The sequence below is a fragment of the Chaetura pelagica genome, unplaced genomic scaffold, assembly GCF_000747805.2.
Source record: "Chaetura pelagica isolate M959 unplaced genomic scaffold, ChaPel_1.0 scaffold90, whole genome shotgun sequence".
NCBI classification, from domain to species: Eukaryota; Metazoa; Chordata; class Aves; order Apodiformes; family Apodidae; genus Chaetura; species Chaetura pelagica.
The window spans coordinates 12,753,239-12,767,221 of NW_009953496.1; the positions used below are offsets into that span (position 1 = coordinate 12,753,239).

Below are 13,983 nucleotides of genomic sequence, written 5' to 3' on the forward strand. Positions count from 1 at the left end.
AAGAGTGTGGTGAGAACTGTAGACAAGTATTTCCCTGCTGTGACATCTTGTGCTTTTGCTGGCCATGGCATGAGATAGTGAAGGGAAGGGAGAAGGAAGCAGAGAGGCAGAGGTTATTCCTGATGATGTACTTAGTAATCGTACTGGTTAAAAGGAAGACACAACTGCAGCAGCTGGTCCAACCAAATGTTTGAAGGTAGGGGACCATATGTCTAAGTGTTATGGGATGCTAGGAAAGGCTAAGGTACTTCAAATTAGCTTGTTATAAGCAGCACTGATGCTTCATGACCAGAATTCTCTACCATGCACAGTCTTACGAAAAGCCTTTCTTGAAATGAGGTGGTTTGTCCCACCACTGGTATTCTCCTTAAATGCAGTATATGACCATAAAGCAGACCTATCCTCCATAATTTTCTACACCTTATTTACTTATTTTCTCATCACAAAATGCATTATAGACATTAGTTTATGGTTATCTGATGGCCCAGTAGGACAAGTAGAAAAACAAAATCTGAAGTTTCATTATAGGGAACAATGACCAGACAAAGAGCTTCAAATGTAAATGTAAGATTTCTTCAAATATACATTCCATTTTCAGATGGAAACGGTATGCAGTAGGAGCTTAAATAAAGGTTTTAGCATTAAATGTTCAGTTTAGTAGAGGCCCACCAAGTTTGCTTTTAACAGGCATAAGAATCTAGATGAACTGACAGTCACTGTTCTAATGACAAGAGCTAGATATATGAGACTTATGATTCTGCAGAAATCAAGAAAAAACAATAGTTGAGCACAAATTACCTAAATCCCCAGAACAAGACATATTCTAAATCTGTTTTGCTTAATTTGCACAGATAATAATATGTAAAATAAAGTGGTGGAATAAGATTTGGTCTGATTAAGTAAGCTGATATATTTTCTACTTGCAACATTGATATCAATTGAGTACCTTGAATACTTGTGTTTGCTAAGCAGAAGAACCAAAATTTACGTGCTCAGTTGTCATATTGCAATTCCGCTCCCTAACAAAAATAACCAAAAGATGAAAGAAATGTATTAAATATGCACAATTAATGTTATCTGTACGTTCGTAAGTGTCCTGAAAATACCTTGCAGTGTGAATGTATGGTTCACATGTTTGTAAAGACTATGTTATTGTATTCAGGCAAAGCCTCTGTAGAAAAACTTTCAGCTATCACTCATGATTGTACTGTATTTAATGAGGTTTTCAATTTTATTTTGAATAAACTATATAGAAGCAGTCTGTGCTATTGTTTACAGTCATGCACTATGCATTAGGTTCTTATGTTTTAAGCAATAAAATGCACACACAATTTTCTATTTCTCTGAAACACTCAAGAATTTAATTCCTCATTCTTTCATCTTATTACAAGAATACTGCAGAGAAGAAAACAAATTACTCCTATTTGTTAATTTCCTCTTACCTAATGGGAGCTTTAAAAATGATGGAGCTTCCCTGAGGTACTGAACAGTGATGGTAACTTCATCGCCAGCATTTCGCAGTAGGTGCACCTGTCAGTGTGACAAATAACAACTACTTTAAACCAAAGAATGACCTGTCATGGAAAGCACATTACTTAAAATGAAATCAGCAGCTCTGTTGATCTATAAGAAATTCAATACGAACATTTCTGACTGGGAATGAAGAATATATTGAGGGTGAAGCCACATCAACAAAAGGTAAGAGTAGGTAAGACCAATGGATCAGAGTAAATAATTTGGTGGGCAACTCAATTTTATATACAAGCTGAACATAAATTCTACAAACAAATCAATTTTATATTTTTATAGGATAGCAGAGAAATGTGTTTTTATGTATATACATTAATAGTGTGTGTATACACGCAAGCCAACACATAGAAATATGTAATATCTGGATCTTAAATATTTGGTTGGATTCAGGTAGGTGACACATTAGTCTTGGGTTTTGTGACTGTCTTCATTATCTGTAAGAATCTACTAACCAGGAGAGAACACATGTACACACACATATGTGTATAACACAGGTATTAAAACCTCAGAATTTCATTAAAAGTATAGCACACTACCACAAAATAGCTTTTTGAAATTAATAACTTCAAATACCATATTTAATGGAACTCCTATTACAAAGCAGAGGTGCTCCCCAGTTCCATATTCACAACACTCAAGAAATAGGCATTGCATTAGGTTTGCATGTGGCCTGCATAAAGGGTCTGCAGCCCTAATCTTGTTTGTCACAAATGGACACTAATGCCTGTGGTCTCTCATCTGAGCACAGCCAGACCATGCATGTATGGAGCAGAAAAGCAACTACAGCAAACCAACTCATGTAGATAAGTTTATTGCTCTAATGTTGTAGTTGGAGGAGGCTGGTGCTTGTGTTGCTTCAGACTGCTATTCTAGCACAATTCCAGATGGGCCAACATCATGAGATGAAGGATTACCTCAAACATAACTCTTCCTCTTGTGTACTTGAAACCAAGTCACCAGTGACTGATGAACACACCCACAGAAAAATACTGAGTTTATGCCTGATGGTTATGAAAACTCAGGACGGGTGAAGAAATCAAGTAAGCAGTCACACAGGCTAAGAATTTTAGGCTATAAAAACATGCTAGGAAAGAGTGAGCAAGAGAACTGACCATAAAAGCCACAATACTAATACTGAAGAAAATACCATCTGGACAGGGATATGTTCTGCTTTGATTGACTGAGTGAGCAGAGATATGGATTACCCATATAAAGTACTGCTGCTGAAATCTTACTGTGTGCTGGACCTGTAACATCTATATACTTAATAAAGACTTACAGTATCTGCCTCTATCCTCCTTACCCACCTTTCAGTCCATCAAACAATGACTCCCATTGCTAACAATCTGCAGTAGCACTACTGGCCACAGAGCAGGGATGGAATGATAAAGTTTTGCATACCTTAAGGTAGGACTGCCAGCTCTGCACGGGAGAAGGAAGAACTCACTAAGGTCAGAGAAAGCACATAACAGGTAGTCTGACCAGATTAGAGAGTTTGAGGAACAAGCATTTTCACTATTTTTCACAGGCTCAATCCACATGTAAATGATTTACTATCAAAAATACAACAGCTAGCACTACCTACCTACTGTTCTAGTCACTTTTGTAGTCACAACTGTCTTTTTCAAAAAGCCACAAATGTGAACCATTTTAATTCTTTGGCTTTGGAATAACAAGATTTTAAACACAGCATATGAACAGTATTCCTTTTAATTAAGCAAAGAATGTTTGCACACAAACATTTTTATTTTTCAAGAGATGAATGGCAACAGCCTGCCAGACATACTGCCAAACGTGCTTTTGGAAGATCGTAGTCAAATATTATGAAGAGAAATTCAGTAAAAAACTGTATGGGAAAAAAAAAACAGACAAAACACCCCAGTAGACTAGAAACTACTGCAGAGCATGAAATTTGTTTTTTTTTTAATTTAAAATTATATTTTTAAAAGGACAGAACTGTCCTTACTGTTTTGGTTTAAAAGTAACAAGCAGTAATACCTTAAAAGATACTAATACTGTGTCATACTCTCCTGGAGTTACTTTGTATTCCTAGGTAGAGTCTGAAGAGACAGTAGTATTGAACCACATACACCCTAAGGAAAAAAATAAATCAATTACAGTGCCTACAAGAAAGTATTAAAAATATGGAAGGTTACTAAATAATGCACTGCTCTGTGGTGCTGAAGTTTTTGCATAAGTCCATTAAGACCAAAATGACAAATCCAGTAGCTCTGGAGTAAAATTTGCTGTTGGGTCATTGTTTTACTTTAGTATTAATATAAAAGGACAATTGTAAAAGTGAGTGTTTGTTTTTTTTTAATTATTATTTTATTAAATACATTTACTGCAGCCACTGTTTGTGTAAACACTTATTTGTGTGTTCATGTGTATGACAAAAGGGCATCAAAGGAAAAACTGGCTTTTTATGCTGGCTCTCCTTCACAGATTTTGCATATCTCTAAGTGTATTCATCAAGCCAGGGTTTATTTTGCTTCTCTTTTTCACATGCATTTCTCAAGAATGCTACAGAGAGAATGTTAAAAATGAAAATAGGAACTTCTAGATCTCACTTCAGCCCAGAGTCCACAGAGAAAAATGTAACACATATTTTAGGAAAACCAAATGTGCTTTGCTACCTCATTAGTACTGTCAAAACCCATTTTAGGGAAATCCTATATACCTTACTCAGGCAAGGCAAGTCAATGGCACAACTAGTAGCTGATGTGCATTATTTTTGAATTCTAGAGCCTGGTGTTTACTGTGGCTTACCTTAAACCTTTAAACATACCTGAACATTAATATTTACACCGCTCAGAAACTTAGACAGGGTTTTGACTGTTTAAATCACGTTCTCTCTTTTTATAGATCAGAACCATAACAGGTATTAAAGTGAAAAGGAGCATGTCTTTGATGAATGAATTCACCCATATGGCCCTTTAGCTAAGATCTACTCTGAGAACCAAGTCACAACGTCACATTTGGCTATTTAAAAAATTTACTCCAAAGCAGTCATTACTATTTTTTTCTAGAAATCAGTAAAAATCTTAAGATAAAAATGAGTCACCACCTCCAGGTGCCTCTCTGTAAATAAGGAGAATCTGGATGATAACCTTATATCTCAAAATATCTGAAGCTAGATCTGGCTTGATCTTATCTTGCATCTGAAGATGTGTCATGGTTTGACTCAGGATCAGTAATTAAATGAGTGACAACAATGCTCTTGATCCCATTCCCAACCAGGCAGGGAAAGGAGAGAGAGAACAAGGAGAGAGGCTTCTGGATTTAAAATAGTAATGATAAAGAATATATGTACAAATATACGCAAGTATGTTTAGGAATGTATAAACCCCCTATCACCTCCCCCCAGCCCCAGTGACTCCCACAGCATCTTCAGAGCTGTGAGTAGTCCTGAAATGTCCCGGAGCTGCCAGACAGAGCGGCAGAGAGACAGGAGCTGAGGGGAGAGTTGTGAGAGTCAGGAATGCACATGCCTAGGGATCAATAGTGATGGAAAGATGGAGTCCTCCACGGATGCCAGCCATGGCCAGAAGAGAACGGAATAAGAAGAAGGAGGGCTTGACTTCCATAATCCCAGAATTTATACCGTCACATTTATGGATGGAATATTCTCGTTGGCCAGGTTTACCACCTCTCTAGTCTGCTCCTCTGTACAGGAGGGCTGCAGATAGGACATGCCTGCTCCTTTAGTGTCTGAAGCAGCACATTCAACAAGTGGAGCAAAGTGTCCTTGGTCTCTCAGCAGTAACTATAAACATTTGGGCATTATCAGCCCACCAGCTGGAAAACTTGCTGCTACTTTCAGCAAGTGTGCTGCTTGAGAGTGCACTGAAGGAAAAAACATCAGTAAAAAGAAAATTGGTTTCATCCTGGCTCAAACCAGGGCAAGATGAACATTTAATATTAACCACCTAACTCAGACTAAAAGTCTGAAGCAAAAATTCTGAAGTAGGAGGAAGTAAATTTTGAGTTAATATTAATTTTCAACTCTATGAGTAGGCAAGGAAGATGCATGAAAAACAGAGACCTCGCAGTACAAGAATTCTTTAAAATGACAGCAGGAGCAAAGTAGCTTTAAAAAAGTTTAAAATTGGATTGCAAACAGTATTGGAAAACCATGAAGCAGAATTATGTTAGTTCAAGAACGACTCATTGACACTTGCCTCTTTTCCACTGGTCAACTAGGAAGTGGTTTCCAATACACACTTCTGATTCTTATCTTCTTAGCTTTGAAGTGTTCAGTGAGCAACATTCTTTTCCTTAATGCTTAATTTGCTGCTCTTCTAAAAGAAGCACTTCTGTCCAAACAATTTATATGAATATGCTTGGAAAACAACAGTCAGTTTATGAATTCTGCCGTTATTTGCAACACTCTTCCAGTTTTTCTATTTTCACTTAGCTATCTTATTCTATTATCAGATCTAAAATTATTTTTATAGAAATCTATAACAGATACCCTGTATAGTTATATACCATGATTCAAATAGCTTTTCCTTACTCTTCACTACTTTCCCAGTACTAGTCTTTGACATTTGTGTATGTGCCAGAAGAGATCTGTAGCTTTCATATCCATTGATCAAATTACAGAATCAATTACACAACTTGATATAATATTGATAATGAGTCAACCCACTCCTTTTTTGAAAATCTGTCCATGCAATACATGTTAGTATGTGGTTTTACTTTCTCAGACTGTGATGAATAACTAAATTATTAGCTTTCTATATGGCTAGTGGAAGATAATCCACATATACATGTATTTAATTGAGAGTATATTTCTAATTCACTCAGCCTCTTCCTATTATGAGATGAAAGATTCAGGGCAGCATTTTTATGACAGATCATTACTGTAATGTTCTGTAACCTGAGTATGTGGATCAATTTATCTCCTTTTTTCTCCTTTCTTCTCCTTGGGCCTGGAGTAGAAAGATTCCCACAGGAAAGCAAAGGACCTAGCAAGTTCTGAACTGGCAACAGCCTTGAAAGTACAAACAAAAGGCTGAGTTGATGTTTGTGACAGGAGTTGATCTCCACTGTTGAAGAATACAGAGCCTTGTTTTTTACCTGTTGTTTTGCAAATATGCAATATAGTTCAATGAACAAAAAGTAAAAAAAAAATGAGAGAAAGTATAGGAGAAAACAGGAGAAGCAAAAAATTATTTTATTAAGTATTTTCTGTCCAGAACATTGTCACTGCTACAACATAGTAACGACAACCACAGAGTACTGCACTATTTCTGATACTACCCATAGACAGAAGTATCGTACTCTCATCCCTCAACTGCAATATAAAGTCCTCAAGCAACAAAAAAAGGAGAGAGCTGATCAGCATCAAACATGCATGGACATTTCAAAATTATCCAGAAAAATACAGAGAATAATGTTATATTTACCAATAATGTTATTAATGATAACTTGTAAATTAAAAAGGCTTACACTAAGGAAAATGGCATGACTGCAGACACAGAAAATTTAACTGCAAGTTTACAGTTACAAAGGGAACGATAGCCCTTAATGGGCATGTTTTTTCAAGAACCTGATAGGTAAGTGTTTAATATTATTATGAATGAGCAATATAGATTATTAAATTATGACTCCTATGTGAAGTTCACCATTAAACCCAGCACTTTTCCACATGAAAATCGTGCTGAAGCAGTTTCCTTGAACACAACACATAGATTTTATACTTCAGAAAAAAATACAGAAAGACAAAAGAAAATTCTTAGGTGGGCAGGTTCTTCAATTCTTCAATTTGGGCTGCATATGTATTTTGTCAGATATATCTTACTGGTACAGATGTCAGTGAGTAGTTGAGACATCTAGAACCCATGAACAAGATTTCTATTGCACCATGAGCTCTGCACCCAAACCTCGGTGATGCTCCACTCCTTGCTATAATATATGAGCTTTCTCATTATATTCTTGTGCTTCAGAATGAGCTGGGGTTCACTGCAAGGTTTTACCACAGGTCATAAGAATATAAAAATCAAGCAAGTAGAGAACAACTGCACTATACACTAAGAGAAGCCATAATTTTTTTTGTTTGTCAAAGAATCAGATACAAATTCAACGGCAGAAAAGATATTAATTGGAGACAAAACACACAGAAAAGTGACTGGTGGTTTTCCCATTTCTCCTTATGCTTGATTTTGTTGTTTGTTTGTGTTGTTTGTTTTTTTTCCTCCTACTATATTCATATAGATTTGCTAACATTCACATCTTACCAACGAGTCCCCTTGTCTCAACGAATATCTGAGGAATCCACCTATCATGGTGGATATATGACAGCAATCAGTGTGTATGTTCCAGACTGGGCACTGAAACCATAGAGAACGTGCATCATCCAATTAAAAAATAAAAAATACTAATCTCTGAGAAACTATCTAGTATCGGTTTTAAAATGTGCCCCCCCATCCCCTCCCCTACTTATCAAGGAAATGCAGCTTAAGGAAATTTTCACAGATTTAAATTGCACTGCAATTTCTCTTAGTTCACTCAATTAGCATTTTTCTCTTATTTGTGTCTACAATTAAAGATGGTTTTTAACCACAAAGCTTCTTTATCAATTTAAATAAATAACACTGTTCCTGTATGACATAATTATCAGGAATTAAAGACAAAAAAGGAAATGATTTAAACTGTTTCTCAGTATTTTGTACATTATTTTTTCTATATAATTACACATTGTAGTCTGTGTTTCACTTCAAATCAATGCTTGCATAAATATATGGATATAGAAGATGTTGATACATATTGTGTATTGGAAAATCTGCTCTTAGGCAAATAAGCTGTTCCCCGAAGCAATGGAAGTATAAATGAATTAAAGCTAACTACTACCCACCCCTGAGAAAGTAAGTTTCGCCATCCTTAAAAAAATTCCAAGAACATCAGGGAACATTACAGGGACTTCTCTCTGGAAAATTAGGTCAGCCTCAACTGTTGTCAATGTGCTATAACTGAAAAGAAATCAAAGTCACAGAACTCATAACTTTAGAATAAACAATATGTTTTACTGCTCATCTACTGTTCATCTACTGTTACACATTACTTCTAAAGAGAAACAATTGTCTGAGGTATCAAAAAATCAAAACAGGCAGAAATGTCAAATTACCAGAAAACAACCACACAAGTCTTTGATTCAAACTCTGTTAAATGATTACTGATATATCTGTTATGTCAACAACACATACTATAGTATCAAAGTGCCACTTGCAGTTCAAACACACATATACATATATGACTGAACGTGACTGGAAATGGGTATATTTAAGTGAAATTAGAATCTGTAGAAATACAAACATTTCTATTCCAAATGCAGATCTTTTCAAACAAACAAGCTGGAGCAGTCTAATCTTGCAGGTTCATATTCTTCAAATATATTTGAAAATCTTTCTAGATGACAGTTAAGTGGTTGTGGTTATACAAACTCCAGTTGACATAGATTGAGCTAAAAAGACTAAAAGCAGGTTTTCACAAAGCCGTTACTGTTTCAGTCTTCATCAATGTTACTTGTATTCATAATATACCTGAAAAGTTCTCAGAAAAGGATTTTATCTGTCTAGCAGTGCTTCTGAGGTGAGAGCTATCAGTCAGAAAACTTCATCTACTGGCAGTGGTATGGAATGATGATGAAGGCAATTTCAGTTGAATGATAGACAATATTTAATGAAGGCTGTTTTGTGCTATTGAGTGCAAAAGCCAAACCAAAAGCTTTTGAACTTATCAAGCCCAGCTGGTCATAGGCTGCAGTCTCTGATTTAGAAATTTTTGACAATTTGGGCATTTCTTCCTTTTTTAACAAATATTTCACAATGATTCATTTCTACTAAGTCTTCCTAGCCTAACAGGCATTTCACAGACATCCAAGTTAATATAGGACTAAATGTAAGAAGCACCAAGAACTGATTTTATTGTCTACACATTCACAGCTGAAACAAAAATGGAAGTTACAGACCTATAGAACCTCAACCTCAACCCTTCACTAATCATGCATATGTTCAGTATTTCAGGCTTAAAGAACTGGAGAACCTAGAAAATAAATTTAAAAATCCTCTTTTATTCTGTATGTAGAAGAACATACTAGGATAACAGGAATACCTATGGACAAAAGCCAGCACTGTTTCATTTTAATAATACCCCAGTACATCATTCTTTAATGGTTTCATTTTCACAACTCTTCAAGAATGAAAGTGCTGTTACCACCATAAAACAGCAGATTATCTGTAATATTCAGTATGCATCAGAAAGAAATTTGCGTTAGGCAAAGTCCCATATCTGAACCCCAGGCCATGATTCCTTGCAATGGTACTACTGTACGGGCCAATATTTATTCAGCATGGGTCACTACAAAGTATATTTCTTTATTCAACACATTCCCTGTACTGGAAAAAATCATTCTAACTGATGAGGGGAATGTTATGCAAATCTCATTGACATGTTACAGTCTTCTGAAGAATTAGTTTCTCTTCCCTCAGAGTAGTGATTACAGCTAGAGCTATATTTGTTTCATTAAGAGCTATATTTTTTTGTTAGACTGTTTGTTGCCAATACCACATAAGACAAAAAAAAAACCTGCAAACCCAATCCTGATTTCCTGATCCAGTTCTTTACTAGTTTTGATGCACTGTGCTTGCTTACATGCAATTCAAAATGTATGAATATACTTCTGCTTGATGAGTATTTCATCTGCTATCTACAAAAAGGAACAAGAGCAAATGTCATCATCCAGCTTCAATTCAGTGGCTAAACATATGTGCATGAAATGTTATAGACAGCTACAAGGCCTGTTCACTTGTTCAGATCACACTTCCATTAAGTTAATGACTTTTTGAAGAGAAATAATACTTATGTACAGTTCAAACAGCGATCTCGAAGGAGACTTATTATTCTTCCTTATGATCAGAAAAGCAAAATTTTTATTAATAAGTTAATTTTATGTGGGTGTAAGTCCTCTACAAGACCTATGCTTTCCTTTCAATTTCAGGAAATTTAGAAAATGCAAATTAAAATAAGTTACACTTATGTTAACAGCATTAAGTAAAAACTTTTCCAAACATATTTATTTCATTAATTTATTCAATCTTTCATGGGTGTACATTAATACTTTAATAACTAGCAGCCTGGTCCTCTTAATAACATTAAGCTAGATTATATAGCACTTCATAGTTCTTTAGATCCTGATGAAGTATTGAGGGTCACGCAATATAAGGTAGTGAATTAGTAAAAAGCACAAAAAATTGTTTAGATAGGCAAAAAAAGGTGAGGGAAGGAGAAGTGAAGGGCTACTGCTACAGAGAAGCTAGCTCAACCAGAGTGGAACACCAGCAAAGTGACAAAAAATGAAGACATACAATAGTGGACAGGATGTAAGCATCCAAGAAAGCAAGAATGGACAGGTTTTCCTAGGAACTGCCAGGGATAAAAAGGGACAACTTCCAGGCCTGTTCCTGAATCTATCTCTGTTTCAAAACCAGGTAATTTCTTCTCCTACCATTCCTGTAAAATACCTTCCACACTTACCTATGGATATTTTTCACCCTTCTGTTCTTATTCCAATACCCTCCTTTAGCTTAAAAATTTGGTCTCCCTCCATGGTGCTCAGTATTTATGACTAAAGAGGCTAGCATAATTTGTTGTAAATCCTTTGTAGGTCTTTCAATATTTATAAATTAAAAAAATATAAAATTAAAATGGTTAATAGAGACATATATATATATGTATATATATAATTGTTTAAAATATCAACTCCTTTTACCCTTAGGAAGTATTGCTTAAAACCATAACTGTCCTGCCATACTCTCTGTGTGCTTTATCTAAGAAGTGTCACATGTTGTGTCTGTAGCTTAACAAAGACTTCCGTTCTGTCTATAGCTACTTTTGTGCCAGGTAGCTGAACTCTTCCATCAGTTTTAATTACAGTAATTCTGCTTTTGTGTTCAAAAGATTATGCACATTGTAATTGCTTATAATGCCAGAGCACCTGCTGCTTCTCTAATGCAGGGGATTAAGTGATAGTGAAATAGATGGAGGTAAAATAGTAGTATTGAAATATGAACTAAATTTTGGATGCTTTCTTAGCATGTTTAGACCTTCAAAGAAAGTTGATTTCCAAAAGCACATTACAGAAATTCTGAAATATTTAAGTATATATTTAACACAGGTACCATAATGTGTTACTCTGTTTTTAAAAACCTTTCTTTTAAATGTTATAATTTACAAAAGCACAGTAAAGGTGCAAAAGGGTGCAAATGTAAATGAAAAAATGTGTTCTAAAGCATGTGAGTTTTGTAATTTTGTACACAAGACACTGGAGACCAAACATATATCATAACTTGCTTCTTAATGAGGGATACTGTCAGATGCATTCAGTGATTAAATAATCACATTTCTTAGAGCTTCTAGAAACAGTGAGATTGAAGTGTATATCATAGAATCATAGAATCATAGAATCTTAGGGGCTGGAAGGGACCTCGAAAGATCATCTAGTCCAACCCCCCTGCCAGAGCAGGGTCACCTAGACTACATCACACAGGAACTCATCCAGGTGGGTTTTGAATGTCTCCAGTGAGGGAGACTCCACAACCTCCCTGGGCAGCCTGTTCCAGTGCTCTGTCACTCTCACAGTAAAAACATTTTTTCGGATATTCACCTTGAACTTCCTATGCTCCAATTTACACCCATTACCCCTTGTCCTATCACTGGTCATCACCGAGAAAAGCCTAACTCCGTCCCCCTGACACTCACCCCTTACATATTTGTAAACATTGATGAGGTCACCCCTCAGTCTCCTTTTCTCCAAGCTAAAGAGACCCAGCACCCTCAGCCTTTCCTCATAAGGGAGATGTTCCACTCCATTAATCATCTTCGTAGCTCTGCGCTGGACTCTTTCAAGCACTTCCCTGTCCTTTTTGAACTGAGGGGCCCAGAACTGGACACAATACTCCAGATGTGGCCTCACCAATGCAGAATAGAGGGGGAGGAGAACCTCTCTTGACCTACTAATCACACCCTTTCTAATGCACCCCAGGATGCCATTGGCCTTCTTGGCCACAAGGGCACATTGCTGGCTCATGGTCATCCTCCTGTCTACCAGGACCCCCAGGTCTCTTTCACCTACACTACTCTCCAGCAGTTCAGCCCCCAACATGTACTGGGACATGGTGTTGTTCTTCCCCAAATGTCAAACTCTGCACTTCCCCTTGTTGAATTTCATCATGTTTCTCCTCGCCCAATTCTCCAACCTATCTAAGTCTCTCTGAATGGCAGCACAGCCTTCTGGTGTGTCAGCCACTCCTCCCAGCTTAGTGTCATCAGCAAACTTGCTGAGGGTACATTCTATACCCTCATCCAGGTCGTTGATGAAGATGTTGAACAACACCGGTTCCAGTACCGACCCCTGTGGGACTCCACTAGTCACACATATCCCCCAAAATTTTAGTGTTATATTATAATTTGATGATTTTATGAAGTTTTATTTTTATGAAGTGCTGAGATGCAGAATATTTACTGCAAATTAGCACCTGAGAGAAGTGAAATTGAACTCAGATCTTTTTCACCTATGCAAGGTGAAAAACACATTTTAATTTTTCTGGCTCGCCAACATAATAACAGGGCTGCTGTTCTACTATGAGCAAATCTCCAGGCCACTTTAATTCTAGCTGAGTCAACTGCATATAATAAGTTTTTATATTTTTTTAACATTTTTTTTATTTAATAGTTACTTCAGTGTGAGTAGGCAAGGCACCAGGAAAAGGTCTTTCAAAAAGTCAATGGAACAGATTTTCCAAGCTTTCCTGCTGCTCTTCCTTTTCTGTCCCCTCTGACACTTCCCTAAGATTTGTCATCTCTCTGGAAGCACAAGGACTTTGTTTGATCATCCTATTTCATATTTTTTTAGGCTTCCCATGATAAAACATACTCCGTCAGAAAAATGCACACACAATTCTCTACACGTGCAATACAATTTTTACAGAGATTGATTTCGTATTTCCACATTACTACATCTGCATTACTTGAACACATGGCAATTCCAGGAAACAGAGTGTGATGTTGAGGTGATTTAAGAAACAGAATCACAGAATCAGAGAATCACAGAATCTTAGGGGTTGGAAGTGACCTCAAAAGATCCTCTAGTTCAACCCCCCTGCCAGAGCAGGATCACCCAGAGCACATCACACAGGAACTTGTCCAGGCGGGTTTTGAATGTCTCCAGTGAAGAAGACTCCACAACCTCTCTGGGCAGCCTGTTCCAGTGCTCTGTCACTCTCACAGTGAAGAATTTTTTTCTGGTATTCATATTGAACCTCCTATGCTCCAGTTTGCACCCCTTGCCCCTTGTCCTATCACTGGACATCACTGGCTGAGGTTGTGCATTCTGTGTTTATTTCTTTTCTTCCTTTTTTTTATGTTTTCTTTTTATGGTTGGACTCAGTGATC

General features: G+C 36.6%; 1 protein-coding gene across 1 annotated transcript in view; it reads right to left on the bottom strand.

The window, feature by feature from the left end:
* Positions 1 to 13,983, bottom strand: part of SNTG2 (syntrophin, gamma 2) — a 132,516-nt gene that overhangs the window by 76,029 nt on the left and 42,504 nt on the right. The window contains exon 7 of the mRNA XM_009999251.1: positions 1,443 to 1,530. Coding sequence (XP_009997553.1) covers positions 1,443 to 1,530 — 88 coding nt within the window. The remainder of the gene's footprint in view (positions 1 to 1,442; positions 1,531 to 13,983) is intronic.